The sequence below is a fragment of the Candoia aspera genome, chromosome 7, assembly GCF_035149785.1.
Source record: "Candoia aspera isolate rCanAsp1 chromosome 7, rCanAsp1.hap2, whole genome shotgun sequence".
Classification (NCBI taxonomy): domain Eukaryota; kingdom Metazoa; phylum Chordata; class Lepidosauria; order Squamata; family Boidae; genus Candoia; species Candoia aspera.
Window position 1 is genome coordinate 75403482 of NC_086159.1, and position 22035 is coordinate 75425516.

The 22035-nt window shown below is 42.3% G+C and overlaps 1 protein-coding gene and 1 long non-coding RNA gene across 2 annotated transcripts in view; both read right to left on the bottom strand.

The window, feature by feature from the left end:
- Nucleotides 1–310: 310 nt before the first annotated feature.
- Nucleotides 311–972, bottom strand: LOC134501352 (uncharacterized). The gene is made up of 2 exons (XR_010068345.1): nucleotides 822–972; nucleotides 311–467 (listed from the first exon to the last, which is right to left on the bottom strand). It is a non-coding gene; the product is annotated as an uncharacterized LOC134501352 (long non-coding RNA).
- Nucleotides 973–1441: 469 nt separating this feature from the next.
- Nucleotides 1442–22035, bottom strand: part of CCDC3 (coiled-coil domain containing 3) — a 64478-nt gene continuing 43884 nt past the window's right edge. The window contains exons 3-4 of the mRNA XM_063309095.1: nucleotides 1756–2774; nucleotides 1442–1721 (exon numbers count right to left, since the gene is read on the bottom strand). Of these exons, the coding sequence (XP_063165165.1) occupies nucleotides 2499–2774 (276 nt within the window). The 3' untranslated portion in view covers nucleotides 1442–1721; nucleotides 1756–2498. The remainder of the gene's footprint in view (nucleotides 1722–1755; nucleotides 2775–22035) is intronic.

A 22035-nucleotide genomic window follows, 5' to 3' on the forward strand; every position in this document is an offset into this window, starting at 1 on the left:
CCATCTGTTTTATAACCCTGTCTGTTTTGCAAAAGGAGAGGGGGAGGGATTCAGAATACCCAGATCCACTTCCCAATATCCTTCCCCCTCAAAGGAATGGAAAGATTTCCTGAGATTGGATATACTTAGTTACTTCTGGATGCCAGTGTCAATGTGCAAGCAGATGAGGGCAAAAATATATATATCCAGAATAGTGATAGCTTGGAAAATTAGCCATTTGAAGCCTATGTATCCTAGCCTACAATGTTTCTGTTTGATTTGATTTGGCTTATTTAGCTCAAAGGGGAATAAAATCACAGTAGAATATATCTTGGCAAACACTGTTATCTTTATTATTTAAAATTCTATGTGAAAAGGGAGCTGAAATTTCAAGACCTGGCAAGTTGGCAAGTCTGCTTTGGACTGAGCAAGCTTTGCAGACTTTGTCCTAAACGTGGCTGGTTTGTGCATAAAGAAATATGGGGTGCCTTAAGAAGAAGAGATGGGACGCGGTGGCGCTGCGGGTTAAACCGCTGAGCTGCTGAACTTGCCGATCGGAAGATCGGAAAGTCGGTGGTTCGAATCCGTGTGACAGGGTGAGCTCCCGTTGCTAGTCCCAGCTCCTGCCAAACCTAGCAGTTCGAAAACATGTAAATGTGAGTAGATTAATAGGTACCGCTTCGGCGGGCAGGTAATGGCATTCCGTTTAGTCAAGCCGGCCACATGACCACGGAAGTGTCTACGGACAAACGCAGGCTCTTCGGCTTTGAAACGGAGATGAGCACCGCCCCCTAGAGTCGGACACGGCTGGACTTCATGTCAAGGGAAACCTTTACCTTTACCTTAAGAAGAAGAAGACATTTGGAAAATTGTTCTCTGTCATCTTTGCTTCCTTTTGGTATATACGGTGTTTAAGATCTATAATCTGAAACAAGTTAATTGACAAAGAAGTTCATTCTTGATTGTCAGTCATCAAGAATGGACCAAACCCAAGTCGATTAACTTAGTCATATGATGCAGTGGATAGACTTCAGCTATCCACTGCAAAAAAAACACAGAGAGAAAATGTTTGCAAATTGAGTTTGTTTTTAAAACACCCACCTTCATACTTTAAAAAAATCAAATTATGGCAAATTAGTAGTAAAATAGTTTCTCTTAGCTTTAAAACTCTGTACATGTATAAATCAGCTTCATTTTAATGCCCTGCTGATATTGGTGGGGGTTAAATGCATCCCTGACTCCAGCCCAGCTTGGATTGTAGCAACATGACCTCAAAGATATAGGATGGATATATTTGCCAAATAGCAACTCAATCTTCTCTTCCCAACCTACAAGAAATAAAATGGAAGTTGTCTTGTTTGCTAGAACAGGGAGGAGAGGACAATGATAGAGTGACCAATAAACAAAGATGAGAACTTTAGTCCCTGGCTTTTCTGTGCTTGAGAGCACCTACCAGAGCAAGCAAAACTTGGCCAGCAAAACTTCATCATACTTTGGCCAAGTTGGTTAACAATAAAAGAACTGATTGTCCACCTAGAAGGTATCAACTTGGGGGTGGGGGAGTGATCTTCTCTCCCAACTTGTGATGGAAAGGGGAGTTGCAAACTCATTTGCATGTTCAGTTGAACATGAAGCCCACAGGATCTCAAGTTCCAAACCTTTGCAGTAATAGCAGGGAGGCTGTTTCCAAAACAGTTAATGTACATTCTTAATTTTACAAAGAAAAGAAGACAAGAGTTTGACTGTTGAAGTGAATACAAGGAAAGAATGTGAAACCTACATATGTGACATGAGGGTTAGCATGATTTTAAGTGTAATAGAAAAAAGATAGATGTAAAGAGAATGTAGTTTTGAAAAGCTAGAGTACCAGTGATCAGCAGAAAAAAACATGCAGGGTTGGATTTCATTCTAGATATGGTATAGTGTTACTGGAAGTAAGTACGTTAGAAGCTTCTTTTGAAGCCTATCTTTAAACGTATCCACAAATAACTTTGGACAGAAGTTAGTTTTACTCATCACAAGCCAGTTTCAGTATTCACTGCATTAATACCAAGACTTTCACATGATTAGGATTATGTATACTTTTTTATTATTTACACTTAGTCTCTTCTGCTTCTTGAATAAGCTTGCATGGAGCCCTTGGTCATTTCCTGTCCCAACATTTGGAACAGGTTCAACCCCCTTTAGAGTTTCAGCTACATTCTAGAGTAATCCTTTATCACTGGGCCCATCCAAGACTCAAGCCCACTTAATAATGGTTCATAAACTCATTCCTAGTTGTTCTCAGGTAGGAGCATTTTTCCCCACTTTCTGAAGACAACTTCATCCCAGGCAAAATTTGAACCATTGTTTATGCAGAAGGTTCAAAGCATGTTAAATATCCACTTGAGGTGCAAATCCTGCACAGTTGAAAGCCAAAGACTTTGAATGCACTATGACTCTTTTGCAAGATAAGATTGGGTGGAGAAGGGCATGCCGTTCAATCACTAAGACTGTTGTTCACAGTGCCACACTTGGTCTTACACTTTAAGATAAGTGGCATGAGAATGTGCTTGCTTTAAGGAGTTTATGTAGGGGAACTGAACCCCTATGGAGGCCAGCTTCTCATTGAGCTTCTGATTAATCAGCTCCACGTGCCTGCCGTTCTTCCTGGCTTGCCTGAGCAACCTCTTGACTTTCTTCACTCGATCTTGTAGCTGCTTATTGCGTTTCTCCAGGCTTGCCACCTTTTGCTGAAGCTTCTTCACTTGGTCCTCCTCATCGAACAGTGCTTTCTGGATGGAAGAGCACATGAGCTGAAATGACAATGTAGAGATGAATGCTAAGTAACAAAAATTCAAGGACTTCCCTTTTCTATCTCATAGACTTGTACCTCATCACTAAAAGCTAAGCTAAATTTCCAATCTTGCTTGATTTCACAGACTTGTATCTCAACAGCCCAGGCTTATACCTCATTACTAGAAGCTAAGTTAAGTTTCCAATTTTACTTGATTTCATTGACTTGTAACTTTCCACCAGATTTCATACTGTAGACCTGGATCTCAGCATAAGAAGCTAAGCTATGTTTCCAATCAGGTAAGTCCCAGTGCTTAAAAAAAAGTCCTGAATTCAAGGAGGAACATGGGCTCTACACTGGAACATGGACTCAGCAAGGATGTTTAAATCACAGTTGCAAACTTGGGCAGGCAACAGATAAAGCATTTTAGAACATACCATGGGGAAATAATGAGGACAATTCGCCAGCTTACAAAAAGAGCTAATTAATAGACTTTTTAAAAGGAAGTTGTAATAAAAAAAATTAACAAACACACTGACACAGTACCAAACATATTGGCTTATTAAAACAATACCACTGAAGCTACTTGTTGGAATGGCTCAGTCTGTGTTAGATTTTTCTGTAATTGCTGTATGATCCATTTCTTTTTGTTTTTATTTCACTTTAATCTAACACTGAGTAAGTATTGCAGCTCTAGGCAGTGCCAGCTCCAGGGTATATGGGACTCCTAGCCCCACAGCAATTGATGGCACCACCTCCTGCTGATGCAAGGATTTGTATTTGTAGAATGATTCAGATGAAGGGCAGCGATGGCATCCCAGAAGCTTTAGTACCCTTCGACAGTGCCTACCTGGGCTTAGCCTAAAACCAACCCTGTCTAGAGGGAAACGCCCATTTTCAGAAACACCAACCTGCCCCTGAAAGCCATGTTCTTGTACTCAACTTCCCTTTTCCATACTGTAGTAATGGAAAATGTAATGACATTTTCCCCATGTCCTGATGATGTCAGTGTGAGGCGACATGTCCCCATCATAGCTCCATCCTTCACATTAGTGAATGACATTGTATTATGTAACAGAAACAGAGAACTTGGTACAAGATTCCAGTTGTCAGACAAGGATCATTTAGTGGGAAAGTATTTCTTTATTATATACTATACACAGGACAGGAGCCATGTCAGATATTTGACAACCTTTGAGTGGCTGGGAAAGATGGCACAGAATTTATACTCAGTCATACTTCAAGTCTTTCATGCTTTTTTACAGTGCTGCTGCCTATGAGAAGTTCTGAATTTCCTTTTCTCACTCATCCCCACCCTAACAATTGAAGACATTTGCCTGTTTACATTCTTTGCATTCCTGTTCCTCTGTCTAGCTACATAATGACTGCAAGTAAAGCTGAGAGTTTCCTGCCCCAAATGGAGCTATGATAGCATCACTCTCTCCTGTCCATTCTCAATTCCCTCTCTTCCAGAAACCACTCTCTTCCGGGAACCACCTCTTCCTGAAACCACCTCCCTCTCCTCACAACTCAACTGTATGGGGAACTGAGGCAGCTTCTCAGATCCTGTAAGAACTGGCACCCTCAGTTTCACCATTCCCCCAACTCATGCACAATAGCTATATGCAGAATTTAGGTTTATTGAGAACAAGCGCACAGAACAATGAAAAAGCTGCAATTGGAAATTCCCACTCAAAACCCCAAACAAACATTCCAGTATCAGGCAATTCCCCTCCCCCTTTTCTTCCCCCTCCTCCTCCTAATGGCCAACACTGCCAGCCACAGATGTCTCCACTGAAATGTCCTTGACTCCCTCCTGGAGCCCAAACACCATCTTTTCACACTCCTTGCATTCCCCCTCCCCTCTCTTCTCTTGACTCGTGTTGACTCGCTCCGGTTCTATTGCAGACGAACACAATTAGACGTCTTCTCAAACGTTTGATTGTGGAGACTGACAGATCCAATTACTGTATGATCATCAGAAATAGGAATCAGAGAGACTTCTATTGCCTCAGTTCTCTCCTCCTCCTCTGTTAGTGTGGAAGCTTCCTCAAGAATGGGAGCCTAGGGAAGATCATGGAGTCTCTCCCCTTGCTCGTCTCCTCATCTGGACTTCCTGAAATTTCTCCCCAACACCACTAGGTCCTCCTCCTCCTTACAGTCGGAATTACTGACAATGGCAGTGACCAGTTGGATGACCTGGTCTATGGAGTCCTGCCAAGGAAAAGGACAGAGGAAGTAGGGTCCATGCATGTTATTGTGATTCCCAGGAAAGATCAGCTTTTGAGCAACCTTTCCAATGGTTCGAATAATCCATCCTGTACCTCCCCGCCATCCACCGTGATCAAAGAGCAGAAGGGTGCAAGAGGCTGGGCAGTTGTTCCAGAGCTAGGAAGAGATTGCGGAAAACTGGATTGGGTCTTCAGGGGAAGGGATGCACTGTGGCCTTCCAAATGTTGCTGAACTACAAGTCCCAGTATCCCTTTCTCTTAACTATTGCTGGCAGTAAGTTGGATAATATGTGAAGGGCCATAAATTGCCCAACGCTCAATCAAAAATAATGTATTCTGTGCTGTTTCTTTTTCCTCTCTCTCTTTGCTACCTCTCAATTTGCCATTAAGCTAGCTACCAAAGCAAAGAATGAGCTTCTCAAAGTTAATGAGCAGTTATAACGCAAGGACTTCAATATATGTGATAGAAAGATGATGTGTGTAGGTGTTATGATTGGGCCTATTGTATTCCCTTTAGATTCCCTAAAAATTATACTTGCATTGCATTGCACTTTTATTACTCAGATATGCACTTACGCGCAATCTTTTTCTGATAGCTTTCTGTGTTCCACTTGGAAGTGAACTAGGCTTGTCTCTACTTGCAAATCATTCTAAGGTTGGATGGGGCCATTCAGGCCATTGAATTCAACCCCCAGATTCAACGCAGCAGCCCAAATGGAAACATTTCCAACAGACGGCTGTTCAGCCTCCACATGAATGTATCCAATGAAGAGACACTCTTAGTCATCCTTGCAAATTGGTTTCACCATCAGACAACTCTTATCCTTAAGAATTTTTTTCTAACATTCCGTCAGAATCCACCATACTGGAATTTAGCGCACCACAACCTCCCTGCCTCTTATTTCTCTACCACCCCTTCTTCCCTTCTCCTAGTGTGTCTGGAGAAGTCAGCAGAATGCTCTTTCCCCCTCATATTTCTCCTTCCTTTAGACTCCTCACTCCAGAATTCTTGGGGCATGAGGCCTGTAAGTCCTGGGGAATTACGTTCCTGGGGTTCCTTGTACTCTTCAGCCTTTGTCTTGGTATCCAGCAGAGAGGAAGAAGTAGAGGGCAGGGGGAAAAAAAAGATTCCCCAAGTATCCCCATCAGCTACGTTTGGGGATATGGTGGGTTCCATCTTTAGTTCTTAATAGGGTCATACTTCCCTAAACAGGACCAGTTCACAATCTGGGAAGCTCTTGAAATCCACTGCTTGAAGAGCAGATGGCAGCTCTAACCAAGCCACAGTCATTCATGTCTTTGTTATCTCTTTAATAGACTGTTGCAACATGCTGTACTCAGGGCTGCCCTGGAAGAACATTCAGAAGCTACAGTTGGCCCAGAATGCAGTGTCTTGAGTAGTTATGGATGAGCCTCAAGATGCCTATATAACACCTCTACTTTGAGAGCTGCAGTGGTACCCAGTTGTCCTCCAGGTGCAATTCAAGGTGCTTGTTGTCACAATCAAAGCCCTTCGTGGTTCAGGACCTGGATATCTGTGGTCCTACCTTCTTTTGGAAGCATCTGCCCACCCAGTAAGACCTAATAGGGTGGGTTTTCTCTCCCTCACTCAAAGATTGTCATCTATTGTGGCCACAGAAGCATGCATTTTCAGTCATTATGAAATAGTATTCTCCCAGATGTTCAAATGCCCCCCGACTTTCAAAAAGTCTGTAAAGATCTGATTGTGCCATCAAACCTTGGGGGTAGAGTTGCTGTGACTATCCCTCTGCACAGTCAGTTGTTCCTTTGGTTTTGAAAGTTTAGGTTGCTGGTTTCTGTACAGTTGAATTGTGATTTATGTTTTTTTTGTTTGGTTTGAAGTCTGTCTTGCCTGCCTTGAACTCAAGTGACACATTTTGGGAACTGTATGCTGTTCAGAGCCAGTTTGATTGGTATGAGTTATAAACTCTGCAAATAAAGAACGATTCTTTATGAAAAAGCATGTGTATGCCTGTCCAGGGGCATCCACAAGACTGAGTCAAGATGGTGGTTGTGACTGTAGGATGCAAGGCCCGCTCTTGTGAACACCACTGTATCTGTCTCTCACTGTACAGCCTACAGAAGGACACAGTAAGGGTATTAACTTACCTTAGACACACAAGATGTTATTCAACCATTGTGTAGGTGTGAAAAACTGCTCATGGTGCTACAGGCAAGTTTTATTTCTTGCTCTATTTCCTTCCTCCTCCTTGCACACTGAGTTTTTTTACTTATCTCTCAGAAAGGCAAGCTGCAGAAGATCCACCCCACCAATCTCACTTGCTGAGATAATGAATATCTGCCAGTTATTATGTCTCCTTTCTGCATTCTCTGTTTTGTGATTATTTTTTAACAAGCTGGAGGAGTTCAGAAGTGAAAGAATATTTATTTCAGAGGGGGAAAAATGACTCAAACTGCCATTCACAGATGATGATTATATGTCAGTCTTTCTAATCTGCTGTGAGGACTTGCTACATCCTCAGTTCTCTGCAGGAAACACCACCCACCCTCACTCCAGAAGCTGTTTTGGAAACTAAGCATCAAGAATGTGTTTGGGGTGTACATGTGTGTGCATGCATTTAAACATAGGTGTCAGAGATTTTTTTTAAAAAACCAACAACTGCACGCCCGTTTCAATTGTGATTCCAGAAATATCTGAGTTAGAGCAGATGAATTGAACTTCATCCGCTAATCCAGATTTAAAAATTTGCTCCCCTAAACTATGATATGGGAATCAGAGCAAATTTTTCTTTAGCTTATCTAAAGATACACTCTGATTTTGGTAGAAAGCAATGGGCTGGTTTCTATCTACCTGAGAAAGAGCATAGGCATAGGAATCAAACCAGAAGTGTTGGCAGGATGCAGTCGAAAAAGCCAAGATGAAACTTGCAACATTGTAATCAAAGCTTCACCCATTTTTTATGTGCAACTGTCGTAACTGCCATCTTGATTTTTTGGGACTGCACCCAGCAGACACCATGAACCAAACGGTTCTCCAGATCAGCTTGTCATTTCCATAGACAGAGGGAGATGATGGAAAAACTAAACTGTGTTACGGAGGATAAAAGTAGAAATCTGGACCTACTGAAATTCTTTCTTCTTTCTTCATATCAAGTCCCCACATATTGGAAGAGAAAACTGTTTTCATTTCAGAATTTAAAGGGAACAGTTGATCTTTTAGTTCTCAGTCTTGTACACCTTATATGCCTGCATAAGTGTGTGTGTGAGAGAGAGACAGAGAGAGAGGGAAGGAATAATTCCTTGTTTTAATAAATCAGAAATTCATAGAGGCAATGTCTTTATTAGGCCAGTGGAAATCTAACAAATCTGTTGCAAGCTTTTCAATTTCTAAGATCTCTTCATCGGGCAAGACGGGGTTAATACGCATGGTGAGACTCGCCTGCATGTTTTCTAGGAATTTTCAGTGAGAAACACAAAGAAATATAGGATGAGGGAAGGCAGGTGGGGAAAAACGTGGGAGAAGACTCCTGTTTTCCCACTGCTCACCAGACTTCATATTCCATATTCTTTGTGTTGGCATGAGGCCATCTTTTGTGCCTTAAAAGGACTCAGTCATCAAAGACAGAGGGTGGGAAACCATCTAACCCAGCATTTCTCAACCTTGGCAGCTGGCTGGGAAATTCTGGCAGCTGAAGTCCACACATCTTCATGCTGCCAGGGTTGAGAAACATTGGTCTACCCTAATCTTCATAGACTATAGCTAAAATTAAAACAAAACACTTCTGAGTGAGAAGGATGCTCATGAGGGCTTTTTTTGTTGTTGCTGTTTATTCGTTCAGTCACTTCCGACTCTTCGTGACTTCATGGACCAGCCCACGCTAGAGCTTCCTGTCGGTCGTCAACACCCCCAGCTCCCCCAGGGATGAGTCCATCACCTCTAGAACATCATCCATCCACCTTGCCCTTGGTTGGCCCCTCTTCCTTTTGCCTTCCACTCTCCCCAGCATCAGCATCTTCTCCAGGGTGTCCTGTCTTCTCATTATGTGGCCAAAGTATTTCAGTTTTGCCTTTAATATCGTTCCCTCAAGTGAGCAGTCTGGCTTTATTTCCTGGAGTATGGACTGGTTAGATCTTCTGGCAGTCCAAGGCACTCTCAGAATTCTCCTCCAATACCACAGTTCAAAAGCATCAATCTTCCTTCTCTCAGCCTTCCTTATGGTCCAGCTCTCGCAGCCATATGTTACTACGGGGAACACCATTGCTTTAACTATGCGGGCCTTTGTTGTCAGTGTGATGTCTCTGCTCTTAACTATTTTATTGAGATTTGTCATTGCTCTTCTCCCAAGGATTAAACGTCTTCTGATTTCCTGACTGCAGTCAGCATCTGCAGTAATCTTTGCACCTAGAAATACAAAGTCTTTCACTGCCTCTATGTTTTCTCCCTCTATTTTCCAGTTATCAATCAAGCTGGTTGCCATAAACTTGGGTTTTTTGACGTTTAGCTGCAAGCCAGCTTTTGCATTTTCTTCTTTCACCTTCATCATAAGGTTCCTCAGTTCCTCTTTGCTTTCAGCCATCGAAGTGGTATCATCTGATTGTTAATGTTTCCTCCAGCGATTTTATCTCCAGCCTTGGATTCCTCAAGCCAGCACGTTGCATGATGTGTTCTACATACAAGTTGAATAGGTAGGGTGAGAGGATACAGCCCTGCCGTACTCCTTTCCCGATCTTAAACCAGTCCGTTGTTCCGTGGTCTGTTCTTACTGTTGCTACTTGGTCGTTATACAGATTCCTCAGGAGGCAGACAAGATGACTTGGTATCCCCATACCACTAAGAACTTGCCACAATTTGTTATGGTCCACACAGTCAAAGGCTTTAGAATAGTCAATAAAACAGAAATAGATGTTTTTCTGAAACTCCCTGGCTTTTTCCATTATCCAGCGGATATTGGCAATTTGGTCTCTAGTTCCTCTGCCTTTTCTAAACCCAGCTTGTACATCTGGCAATTCTCGCTCCATGAATTGCTGAAGTTTACCTTTCAGGATCTTGAGCATTACCTTACTGAGATGTGAAATAAGTGCCCCGGTTCGATAGTTTGAGTATTCTTTAGTGTTTCCCTTTTTTTGGTATGGGGATATAAGTTGATTTTTTCCAATCTGATGGCCATTCTTGTGTTTTCCAAATTTGCTGGCATATAGCATGCATTACCTTGACAGCATCAATCTCGCAAGATTTTGAACAATTCAGCTGGAATACCATCGTCTCCTGCTGCCTTGTTATTAGCAATGCTTCTTAAGGCACGTTCAACCTCACTCTTAAGGATGTCTGGCTCTAGCTCACTGACCATACCATCAAAGCTATCCCTGATATTGTTATCCTTCCTATACAGGTCTTCCGTATATTCTTGCCACCTTTTCTTGATCTCTTCTTCTTCTGCTAGGTTCTTGCCATCTTTGTTTTTGATTATACCCATTTTGGCCTGGAATTTACCTCCAATGTTTCTATTTTCTGGAAGAGGTCTCTTGTCCTTCCTATTCTATTGTCTTCTTCCACTTCCGCACATTGCTTGTTTAAAAATAATTCCTCATCTCTTCTGGCTAACCTCTGAAATTTTGCATTTAATTGGGCATATCTCCCCCTATCACTGTTGCCTTTTGCTTTCCTTCTTTCTTGGGCTACTTCTAGTGTCTCAGCAGACAGCCATTTTGTCTTCTTGGTTTTCTCTTTCTTTGGGATGTACTTTGTTGCCGCCTCCTGGACAATGTTGCAAACTTCTGTCCAGAGTTCTTCCGGGACCCTATCTACTAAGTCCAGTCCCTTAAATCTATTCTTCACCTCTACTGCATATTCCTTAGGAATATTAGTGAGCTCATATCTAGCTGATCTGTGGGTCTTCCCTAATTTCTTTAGTCTGATCCTAAATTGTGCAATAAGAAGTTCATGATCTGAACTACAGTCAGCTCTGGGTCTTGTTTTTACCGACTGTATAGATGTCCGCCACCTTTGGCTGCAAAGGATGTAGTCAATCTGATTACAGTGTTGTCCATCTGGTGAAGTCCATGTATAAAGCCATCTGTTAGGTTGTTGGAAGAGAGTGTTTGTTATGCAGAGTGAGTTGTCCTGGCAAAATTCTATCAGCCTATGTCCTGCTTCGTTTTGTTCTCCCAGGCCATGCTTACCTGTAATTCCAGGTGTCATCTGACTGCCCACCTTAGCATTTCAGTCTCCCGTGATGAAAATAACATCTCTTTTAGGCATGTTGTCCAGTAGGTGCTGCAGATCCTCATAGAACTGCTCTACTTCAGCTTCTTCAGCATCTGTGGTTGGGGCGTGTATTTGGATCACTGTGATGTTAGATGGCTTGCCCTGAATTCGAATTGAGATCATTCTATCGTTTTTTGGATTGTATCCAAGCACTGCTTTAGCCACTTGACTATTAATTATGAAGGCTACTCCATTTCTTCTGTGGTCCTCTTTTCCACACTAGTAGATCTGGTGGTCATTTGATGTGAAGTGGCCCATTCCAGTCCATTTCAGTTCACTGACGCCCAAAATGTCTATCTTTAATCTTGACATCTCACCAATAACCACATCCAATTTGCCCTGGCTCATAGATCTTACATTCCAGGTTCCAATGGTGTGTTGATCCTTAGAACATTGGATTCGCCATTCACCACCAGCACCGTCAGCCGCTAGCCATCCTTTCGGCTTTGAGCTAGCTGCGTCATCACGTCTGGGGCTAGTTGAACTCATCCTCTGTTCCTCCCCAGTAGCATTTTGACCATCTGACCTGGGGGTCTCATCTTCTGATGGTATACCGACATATCTCTGATTGTACTGATCCATTTAGTTTTCACGGCAAGAATACTGGGGTGGGTTGCCATTACCTTCCCCAAGTATTGCATTTAGTCTGACCTTTCTGTCATGACCTTCTCGTCTAGGGTGGCCCTTCACGGTTTAGCTCATGGCATCGTTGAGGTGCTCAAGCTCCAGCACCACGACAAGGTAACGATCCTTTGCTGAAGATGAGGGCTTTGGGAGACCCAAATAAAAATACAGAAGGACCAGAGGGAAGGCAGGTGCCTGGTCCCCTCTCTGGTCCTTGAGTTCTGGTCCCTGAGATATGAATGCCCTGCTTTCTGGGTTGGGAGATGGAAATTAGACATAAAATGCAAGAAGAATGGCTCTCCAGAAGTTTAAGATAAAGACACCCCAAGGCCTGGCGATTGCATCCATACAACGTTCTTGGCTGCAATCTTGAAATTGTTCACCACTGCCTTCTTACAAGAGACACAACAACAGCGGTGTTAGCATTTTAAAGATGAACAGACTTTCTGGATCAGAGTGACATTTACCAGATATCTGTGGTGGAATAAAGCTTGGAGCTGTCACCAAGCATTCTCATTTTGCTCAGGCCGATGGACTACTTTTTAAAAAGACTTCTATGTGGGCATTAAAAGAAGAAGAGAGGGGAGTGGGGTCAAAAAAGTCAAGATGGCCATTGTACCCTCATGTTTGAAGCCCCATTCCCTTTTTAGCAAGAGATAAAAAGGGGTGAGGCTTCAATTATACAGCAGGAAATGCCATTTTGACTCTTTTGACCTCCTTCCCATGGACATCCCTGGCTCCACAGCATTCTATATAAGGGGATCCCCTCCTGAGGTGAGGGTGGCTTTTACTCTTCTGCAAAGACTCCACTTTTCTTTTTCAGAATTGATTCAGGAGCCATCGTAATTCTTTGTTTTATTTCATTGGTCTATGGTTTTCTAGTTTTATATTATTGTATTATTATTATTATTCTGCTTTACCAGATATTGTAAACCACCTGGAGTCCAATGGGTTTCAGGTGGTGTTTAAATTTCATGGGTTTCCTGAATAAATATGTATCTCTTCGACAGAAGTTAGGCTGTTAATCAACAGCAGGGCTGTTAAAAATAAACCATTATAATAACAATTGTTTTGAGAAGATCAACACCTGGTTGATCTTGTTTAGGCTTGGAAGGTAAGCACATTAGATCTGCTTAATAAGTGGATGGGAGACCACCAGGAAATGGATTGGTTGATTGATTGACTGACTGACTGACTATGTACTATCAAGTCAGTGTCAATTCTTAGCAATCACATAGATAGATTTTTTCCAGGAGTTTCCCAACTCCATGATAATTTCTTGGTCCAGGACTATATATGTCCAGATGCAAATGAAAACTTTTCGAGTTCCTACTGTCCAAACATGAAAAATAAATGATCCATCGTTTTTACTGTAAGTTCATAAACTAGGGCACATTTTAGACCAACATGTTCCCATTTCTCTTGGGCATTAGTTTATTAAGACGTGGCCCGGGTGTTCATTTACTGGAGAGATTCCCAACATTTTTGGCTACTGCATACCATGCTGGGGGGAAAATATGAAACCAGATTGCAGGTTTGGAGCCAAAGTACTTACTGGCTTACCAAAACGCACTGATTCAGCAGAAAGCCAAAATTATGGGGAAAGGAAGCACTGTATTTATGTTTGCATATCAAGTCAGGAGAACCATTTTTTGAAATGTGCTAAAAAGTACTGTGATCAGCAGATTTCCTTTTTAAATAATCTCTAGAAAATGGACTCATTCATTAAAAAATATGGTCTTTCTTGTATTTCAGCACCTGGTAAACTTGAGGAGAAAATGGTGAAACGTAATCTCAGATTCAGACAGGAGGGATGGATGAAGACCATTTACCACAAAGCTGAAACTTATTCTGGAAAACATTCCAGATGACATGGTCAAAACGACAAAAATTGTCTCAAGGCCAATCAATTCGTTGCATATCTGTTTTGATGCTTTATTTACTTATCACATTTGCAGACCTCCTACAGGATTTCCTTCTGACTCATGGCTGCTTACAACATCCATAATGCCAATACAGAATGAACAGAATAAATAATGAACCACCGTACCATAATATAAAACATCAAAATGTTCATTCCTCTTTCTGAGGCTAAACAGCCAGAATCACCCAGGCAAAAGTGTCTTTGGGCGGTCAAAAAAAGATGGCAACCTCATGAAGCCCTCCCCTTTTTACATAAGCCAATACATTTTTAAAAAGGGCAGGGCTTCAATCTTGTGGGCATAGCTACCTTCTTGACTTTTTTGACCCTGTCCTTGGCATTTTCTGCAACAGGGGTCAGCAAGCTGCAGCCCGTGATAGCAAGCAGCCCACTCCAGCGAGTTTATTTTGCAAAGAACTTGTAGCATACAATTTTTGTTTCTTCTTCTAAAAAATAAGGATGAAAAAGGGAACAGCAGACCTCTTCCTATCTTAATACTCTCAAGGCCTCAATTAGCAGACAAAATCGGGTAACCAAAATTCAGGCATTTTGTTGTGAATTTTGGTGGTGTGATCTTGGGGTGCTGGAAGATGACAAATAGGGCAGGGGGGCTTTCCAAGGGTGGAAATGGGCCACTTTGCCCAGGGGTATCTGCACGGTGTGGTCAGAAAAGTCAAGATGGCAGCCATGATGGTGTGATCAAAGCTCCATCTGTATTTATGTGTGTTGCACAGACACCATGGTGGCTGCCATCTTGAGGTTAGGTTTTTTTTTTATCATATTGTGGGCACCCTTGCTTACATGCCCGCTCTTTAAAACAGAAAAATCTGAAAAAAATCAGGACTAACCTATGATACAAGCAACCTTCCAGTGATGTCACTTGTGGCCTTCTGGTTGATCAGGGAAAGAAATTGTGGCCCCTGATCCTGCCTGCCTGTTCTATATAAATTCCAGGAGTCTCACTGAAGAAAGTGGGATTTACTTCCAGCTAAAAAGATCCAGTTTGGTGTAGTGGTTGAAGCTAGAAACCAGGAGACCCTGAGTTCTAGTCCTGCCTTAGGCACAAAGCTATCTGGGTCACCTTGGGCCAGTCACTTTCTCTCAGCCCTAGAAAGGAGGCAATGGCAAACCACTTCTGAAAAACCTGCCAAGGAAACTACAAGGACTTGTCCAGGCAGTCTCTAAAATCGGACACGATTGAATGGATTAAAAGAAAAACACACATGCAATTAAATTGCAAGAACTTTGCAAAAGACAGGAACAAAATGACTTTAATAGCTGGATTGTATATTTCTAAAAATGTCTGCAAACAACCTGCAACGTAACACCATCCTTACTCTTAAAGGGCCTTATTTGTACACCTGCAGATTATCATGCCACAAACATGGCACAAATGTCCATCCTATTTTTGTTTCTCTCTGCACTTCTTTTTCCTGGATTTTAACTGTCTAGAACAGTATTTAAGTAACTTCCAGATGTGTGGCCTTTGATTCCCAGAATTCTCAGCAAGGCCACGATGGCTGGGGAATTCTACACATCTGGAAGTCACCTAGAGATGAATGAAGAGTTCTCAGAAATACAAATATGTTGTAAACTTTCAGCTGGCCAAATAAAGAGGATACTTCCATATGGATTTTAATATTCTTGTCTCAATAGGTAGCCTCATGCAGAAACCTCACAACAGAAATAGCAAAGTGAGCAGTGGCCTCTGAAAGATTTACTGTAAAATACAGCTCTAGTCCTCAAAGATGCAACATTGTTCATCTTTAAAGAGGTACCAAGCTCTAAACTTCTTACAGAATAATTTGTTATCATTCAGCTTTTTCCACTATATTAAAGTTCAAAGGGCTTTAATTATTGGGATGTGGTGGTAGAGAAGCCGTGGGCAAAGAATCTTCTTGTTTTAGGCCTGAAGCTAACTGGTTGGTGGCTGTCATCATACGTATCTCTTTGCTGAGACCTTTAATCCTACGGTTGCCTCGAGAAAAGAAATTTATAGCAGGCTTGGTAATTTAGGACCTAGTGTATGCTGAAAATCAGAAATTTGGAATACCCTTCATATAGATCGTGGCAAATGTATTCCCTCTTTGAAGCATTCGCTCCAAGTCAAAGAGACCATCACGTGGACCTATGTAGACCTCATGAACAGCTCTCTTTATGTGATTCGTGGTACACTCCCCAGCTACTAATAAGAAACCCAGGGTTTATTTCCCCATTTTACAGGTTTAATGGGTCTTATTCTATTGTCCAGAAGCTATAAGCTAGCACCAGCAAGAATGAGATAATTTGCCTTTTATCTGGACCACGTTAGGAGGAGATACCAGTTAGGAAGACAGAACAGTTTGGCAAGCTGGACTGTGGAAATGTACAGAGAGGGACCCATCAGGAACTGCATGATGATTGCCTCCCCACCCCCCGCAAGCTATAGGGCTGAGTGATGGGAATCACAATGTGAATGAAACCCAGAAGAAAAGTTGGAAAGTTAACCTCACCACTGACACTTTGGATCAGTTCGGGACCCAAGGGGATTCCCCAGCATTTCAGAAGGTACAACCAGCTGTAGTTTAGATTAATTTTTGTGTTTCTTTGAAGGGGAACTTACTGGGTTTTCCTTTCCCACAATCCTCAACGGTGTCTCATTTTTGGTTTGAAGTATTGTTGAATAAAGGTGGTAAACTCTGCAGGGGAATGGAGATGGTGGACAAAATCCCAGCTAGTTGAGATTGGAGACCATGGGCCATGTTGCATCAAGCTAGTTGGTGTAGATTGCAGGGGGCAAGTTTGATGTTCCTGTAGATGGTGGCCTATCTATAGAAAAGCCCCAATTACAAACAATAATAAATATTAGTTTTTCTCCTTCTCCATTCGCCACTCCCCCACTCAAGATGAGTCTCTTGACTCTTTTTTAATCCCACCTTCCATCCAGGGAACCCAAACAGATTTCTCTTACCTGGATCTCTCTTCCTTTTTGTCTCAACAGCATTAAAAAATTAACTGAAATGGGCTGTATTAACTAAAACTAAACCCATCTAATAAGATTCATACCTTAAAAACTATCAACTATGGATTGTTTTATATTTGCTACCAAGAGAAAAGAGGTGGGAATTTGGATGTTGTTCTCCAGATGCCAACCAACATAATCAATTTATCACTCTCTTTCTCTCTGGATCAAATGGGACCATTTTTTTTTACTGTAATTGCTTTATTTCTGTAGAAGTTTTGCAGAGGCTTTGTTAAAAATGTTGGGAGAATACCTGAACAGGGTTTTGCTGTTGTTGTTGTTGTTGTTGTTGCTTGTGGTGAAATCCTGCTGTTTTAATGCAAAAAAAGGGAGTTGCTTTGTTTAGGATAAAAATCCATTGTTATTCAAAGCTCTCAGCTATAAGGACTAGTTCTGTTTTCCCTCATTTTTTAAAAACATCCAGATTTTAGTTTAACTGTCAGAAAGGTGGAGGATAACAAGTCCCCTAGATTTCATTCTGATTCCTCTTGTCCCTTTTTAATTTGTAGGATCAGCCCAAAGTTGGCAGTTTGCATCTTTAAGGCTCTCTCAGCTGTAACATTGATCTAAACAGCCTTGGCTAAAAGCACATATGGTACATCTCCCAGGTGGCTTGCTACGTCCCTTAGAGCATCCATGTTTTACAACATGCCAAGTTGCCATGGGAACATGCTGTCCCTCAAATGGGTTTTATCTTTGGTTAAGAAGGCCGCTTTAAAGCATTTGTGCATGTTTTTGCAATTATCAAGTCCTGAAATTGGAAGCAAAGGGAGGGATGTTTAACAGAAGTCCCAACAAGCATTCTTAACTAGGATTTATGCAATCATTGGCTGAAGAAATAAATAGAGGGAAATCAGTTATGAAGTCTGGAAGTTCTCTAGGATGGTTCACAGAATAGGAACTCTGTGTCTGGATTTCATAATCCAACACAAAATTAATCTATGTCATTCATAGTGATGACCAGGTAACAGCTCTTGAGTAGAGCTCGGCTCCTGGAGACTATATAGACACAACCATTTGCTAGTCTTGGCAACAGCATGGAAGTAATCAGCCACTGCCTTCTTCTTGGATTTGTTTTTATTTCCACTCTAGTCTACAGCTCTGGGATTTCCTTGTGGCCTCCCATCCAACTACTAACCAGGTCGGCCCCTATTTTAGCTGGTTGAGATCATCAGGATCAGCCAGGTGGCGTGACTTATTTGCGCTCAGAAGATAAGCAGGGTCAGAGGCAATGGGACTGACATAAAATGGACTTGACTTCGATTGCAGCTGAGAATGAGAATTATGCGGCTGGAGGCGGAGCTAAGAAGCAAAACAAGTGCTAGGCTGATTCCAGCAACAAGATGGTGGTTTTCTCTTAGTTTCTTCGAACCGTGGCCCCTCTTATCCCTGGGCATTCAAGGCAGCTTATGTGGAGCCCTCCCTCCATATAACCTCCCAACAACAACCCTGTGAGGTCGGTTAGACCAGTATTTCTCAAACTTGGCAACTTTAAGACGGGTGGACTTCAACTCCCAGAATTCCCCAGCTGGCTGGGGAATTCTGGGAGTTGAAGTCCACCCGTCTTAAAGTTGCCAAGTTTGAGAAATACTGGATTAGACTGAGAGTGAGTGACTGGCTCTAAGCCACCCACTGACTTTCATAGCTGTAAGGTGGATTTGAACTCATAACTGAACATCATCACCATTGCACCACACTTAGCAAACACCGGTCACATTACAAGAGTTTAATGCAGTTGACCTGAGCATTGTGACGCGCACCCTAAGGTACAAGATGAAGTCTTCCTTGAGCCAAGTTTAGCGCCTCTTCGTTCTATGGAAACATCCATGCAGGGAGGAGGGGGTGGGGTTGGTATCAATATGGAAATCCCCCTGGGTTGTTGTTTTTTTCAACTTCCCTGTCTAATCTATACCACTGTGATTTCCTGGTGGTGTCCCATCCAATTGCTGACCTTTTCTGAGATTCACCAAGGAGGGCTCAGCACTACCACCTGGCGTCTTTGTGCACCATAAACCAAGGCCAATCCATATAGTAGAAACCTGTTTCGCCTTCCAACCCATCACCAGTTCAGAACAATCATTTAAATGCCTCTTGGTGAAGTACAGGATTTCAGTGGTTCTACCAGGAATCGCCAACTGAGACCATGGCAGGGGAACCTGGGTTCAAGTCTATCCTCAGCTGTAGAAACTCACTGGATGATTTTGGGCCAGATGCCCTCTCTCAGACCAGCCTACCTCACAGGGTGGTGGTTGTAGGGAACAATAGGAGGACATTTGCCACAACGTCTACCGCACTGTGCTCCTGAATGAAAGGTGGGATATTAATCTAATAAGTAAATAAAAGTGTGGAAAAATCTAGCAATTCTGGATCTTAGCTGGTGGGGGCAAAAGGAGATCTTCTCCACCGGGGAAAAATATCCCCTTTACTTTGCCATAATAAAATGGATATTTTTTAATTTGCACACAGCAGACTCAAAGTGATGGGCTTGATGAAGTCTCATTAGAACAACAGCCTGCAAATGAGAATGCTCTTCATCTACTCTACAAAGATTAAGAGCATAATTACATTACACTTACATTACAAACTAATTTAATAGTAACTCCTGTTCTCCTGTGCTGATGTGTGCATATGTGAAATGAGAGGGGAAGGGGGGATTTTTAGTAGCTGAACTTCAGCTCTAAAAGCTCTAGCATGGAAGCTCAAAAGCTTTAATTCTGACTTGTTTATTTCATTCAAGGAGTGTTAAATATTCTCCAGGCATCACAGCCAATTGAGATAAAACAATCCCATGACAATAACACAAATAAAATAGCAGATAAAATCATTTCTTTACCAACTGAGGAGACTATTTGAATGGAAGAAACATATTTTGAGAGAGTTCCCTTTTGTTAAACTCTGCCGTCTTCAGCCTGAAGACACTTTTAAGTAAGTAGCAGTCTAGTGGCCACAAAGCTAGGCTTGGTGTTATGTTACGTAAAGCAAGAGGAGATTAAAGGGAAGAAATCCATCTAACTATAAACTTAACCCTGCTGGAAATGAAAACAAGTGTTCTTTTGCTTCTAAAATCTGATAAGTAATCCCCTTCTGGGCTTCAACATCTGGTTCTAAGTTGAACTAAGCCAAGCATTTAATGTGGCCTGAAACAAAAGCGTATCAAACACGCTATGCTTACTTCATAATTGTTGGGATGAACAGATACCCAGTTTTGCCATTTCTCGTTTGAAGACTGCAGAATTCTAGATGTTTGGGACCCACTTGAAATTCCTGTGGGCTGAGCCCAACTGGAAAGTGGTGGAAATGTGGTAGGCACTCTCACCAAACGGTTATTGTAATGCACGTGGCCAGTCACGTTAACCTCTTTTATTTTTCTAGGATCTTCTCTTCCAACCTCTTGTCTTTTTTAATGGACCAGTGGGCATACTCCTAAATAATGCTCTAAGCCTCATCATTTTTTACTTACTAAGAATGCTTGTCCATATGTTTCAGCACACCTGATGAGGTCAGCTAGAGTGGGCATGCTCTGCATCCCGTTGATGAAGCAATGTCATCTTATGGGGCCCAGGAAGCATGGCTTCTCTGGGACGGTTCCTGCCCTCTGGAATGATATCTTCCCAGAGAGCCATACTGTTCTCACCCTATTGATTTGCTGAAAATCTGCTTTTTCTCCCAGGCTTTGTGATAGGACAGCTGGTTTTGCCCATATGAGTCTTTGGTTTTGCATTTTTGGGGTTCTCCTGTTACAGGTTGGTCTTCTGGTAAACTGTCTCTTCTTTTCTTTGATCTATGTTATTTTTTCACTTTACTTCATTGCAAGCCACCCAGAGCTGTCATGGAGCTGGACAACCTCAAAACTGGAATATGAAATTAAATTGAAATTAAATATGGAGGGAATATAGCATCTTATTTATTTATTTAAAGGAATGTTTCTTTGAAAAATAAGGTGGCCATGGAACTTGGTGGGCCCCACATTAGGGATCTAAGCTTCAGTCTAGGAAAGCTTCTGCCATAGTTTTAAGATGCTGAGATGGACCTAGGAATCAGGCTGGTAGCTTCATGCCTTAATTAAGCAATTAATAGACTGACCCCATCACCCTTCTATTGTCCTCTGCTCCAGAAATGGATGACATCTTACTCCAGCTGGGACAGAGGGACTAATTCATCAATGGCTTCTATGATTCTGGCAAGGAATCTGCTTTCCACTTGGGTCCCCTTAGATACTGCACTTCTAAGTAAACAGGGGTACAATTTTCAGAGTTGATTCAGCCATGATGAGAGCCAAGCTCATCATATTTATTTATTTATTCATTCATTCATTCATTCATTCTTCATCAAATTTCTCACTGCCCATCTCCCCCACAAGATTATAAGAAGATGCTTATTAAAATAATAGAGTTGTTGTTGTTTATTCGTTTAGTCGCTTCCGACTCTTCGTGACTTCATGGACCAGCCCACGCCAGAGCTTCCTGTCAGTCAACACCGCCAGCTCCCCCAGGGACGAGTCCGTCACCTCTAGAATATCATCTATCCATCTTGCCCTTGGTCGGCCCCTCTTCCAGTAGATTGGCGCAAACAAAATAAAATTAAAAATAAACGTTTTGCAGTCTAGGCTACCACTGAGAATTTAGTGGCATCTAGTTGTCACCAGAAGAACTGATAGATGGTTAGGCCTAGCTATTGTCTTGCCAGGTAGGTAAGACCATCTCAGGGATTTTGGGCAGGATATTATGTCTGCTGACAGGTCAGGAAGGAATAAAAGAGCATATTCTGTGTTGGGATGTTTCTAAGGTCGAGCCACACTTCCTGCTTGATTCATTGGCAGTATGGCCCCCCCACCACTTCCTGAGTGGGCAAAGAATGACATCATCATCCTCCCCCTCCCCGCCCATTGCAAACACACCCTGTGCTGGTGCTTTCCAGCTTTGGCTCAGAATGGCTGGACTCCAGGCATCTTAAGCTCATCTGAGCTGATGTTCTCCAGCACTTGGTTCCATTCCAGTAGCAGCTCCAGCTCTGATTGGCTGCAGGGCCTGGCATGCCCCTCCCCTCCAGGGGCTGGTCACTGCCTGGCAGCTACAGTATTTCGCCCAGGGCTGCTATCTTCTCTGCTGATTGGCAGCTCCTGCTGCCTTTATGATCTTTCAGTTGATCCAATAACAGCCCCTTAATCAATGAACCATCTTAAACCCTACAAGCTCACGTTCCATTCAACCCTTAGATCTCCCAGTGGGCACCCTTCTGTTTTGCCCCCAGGATTAC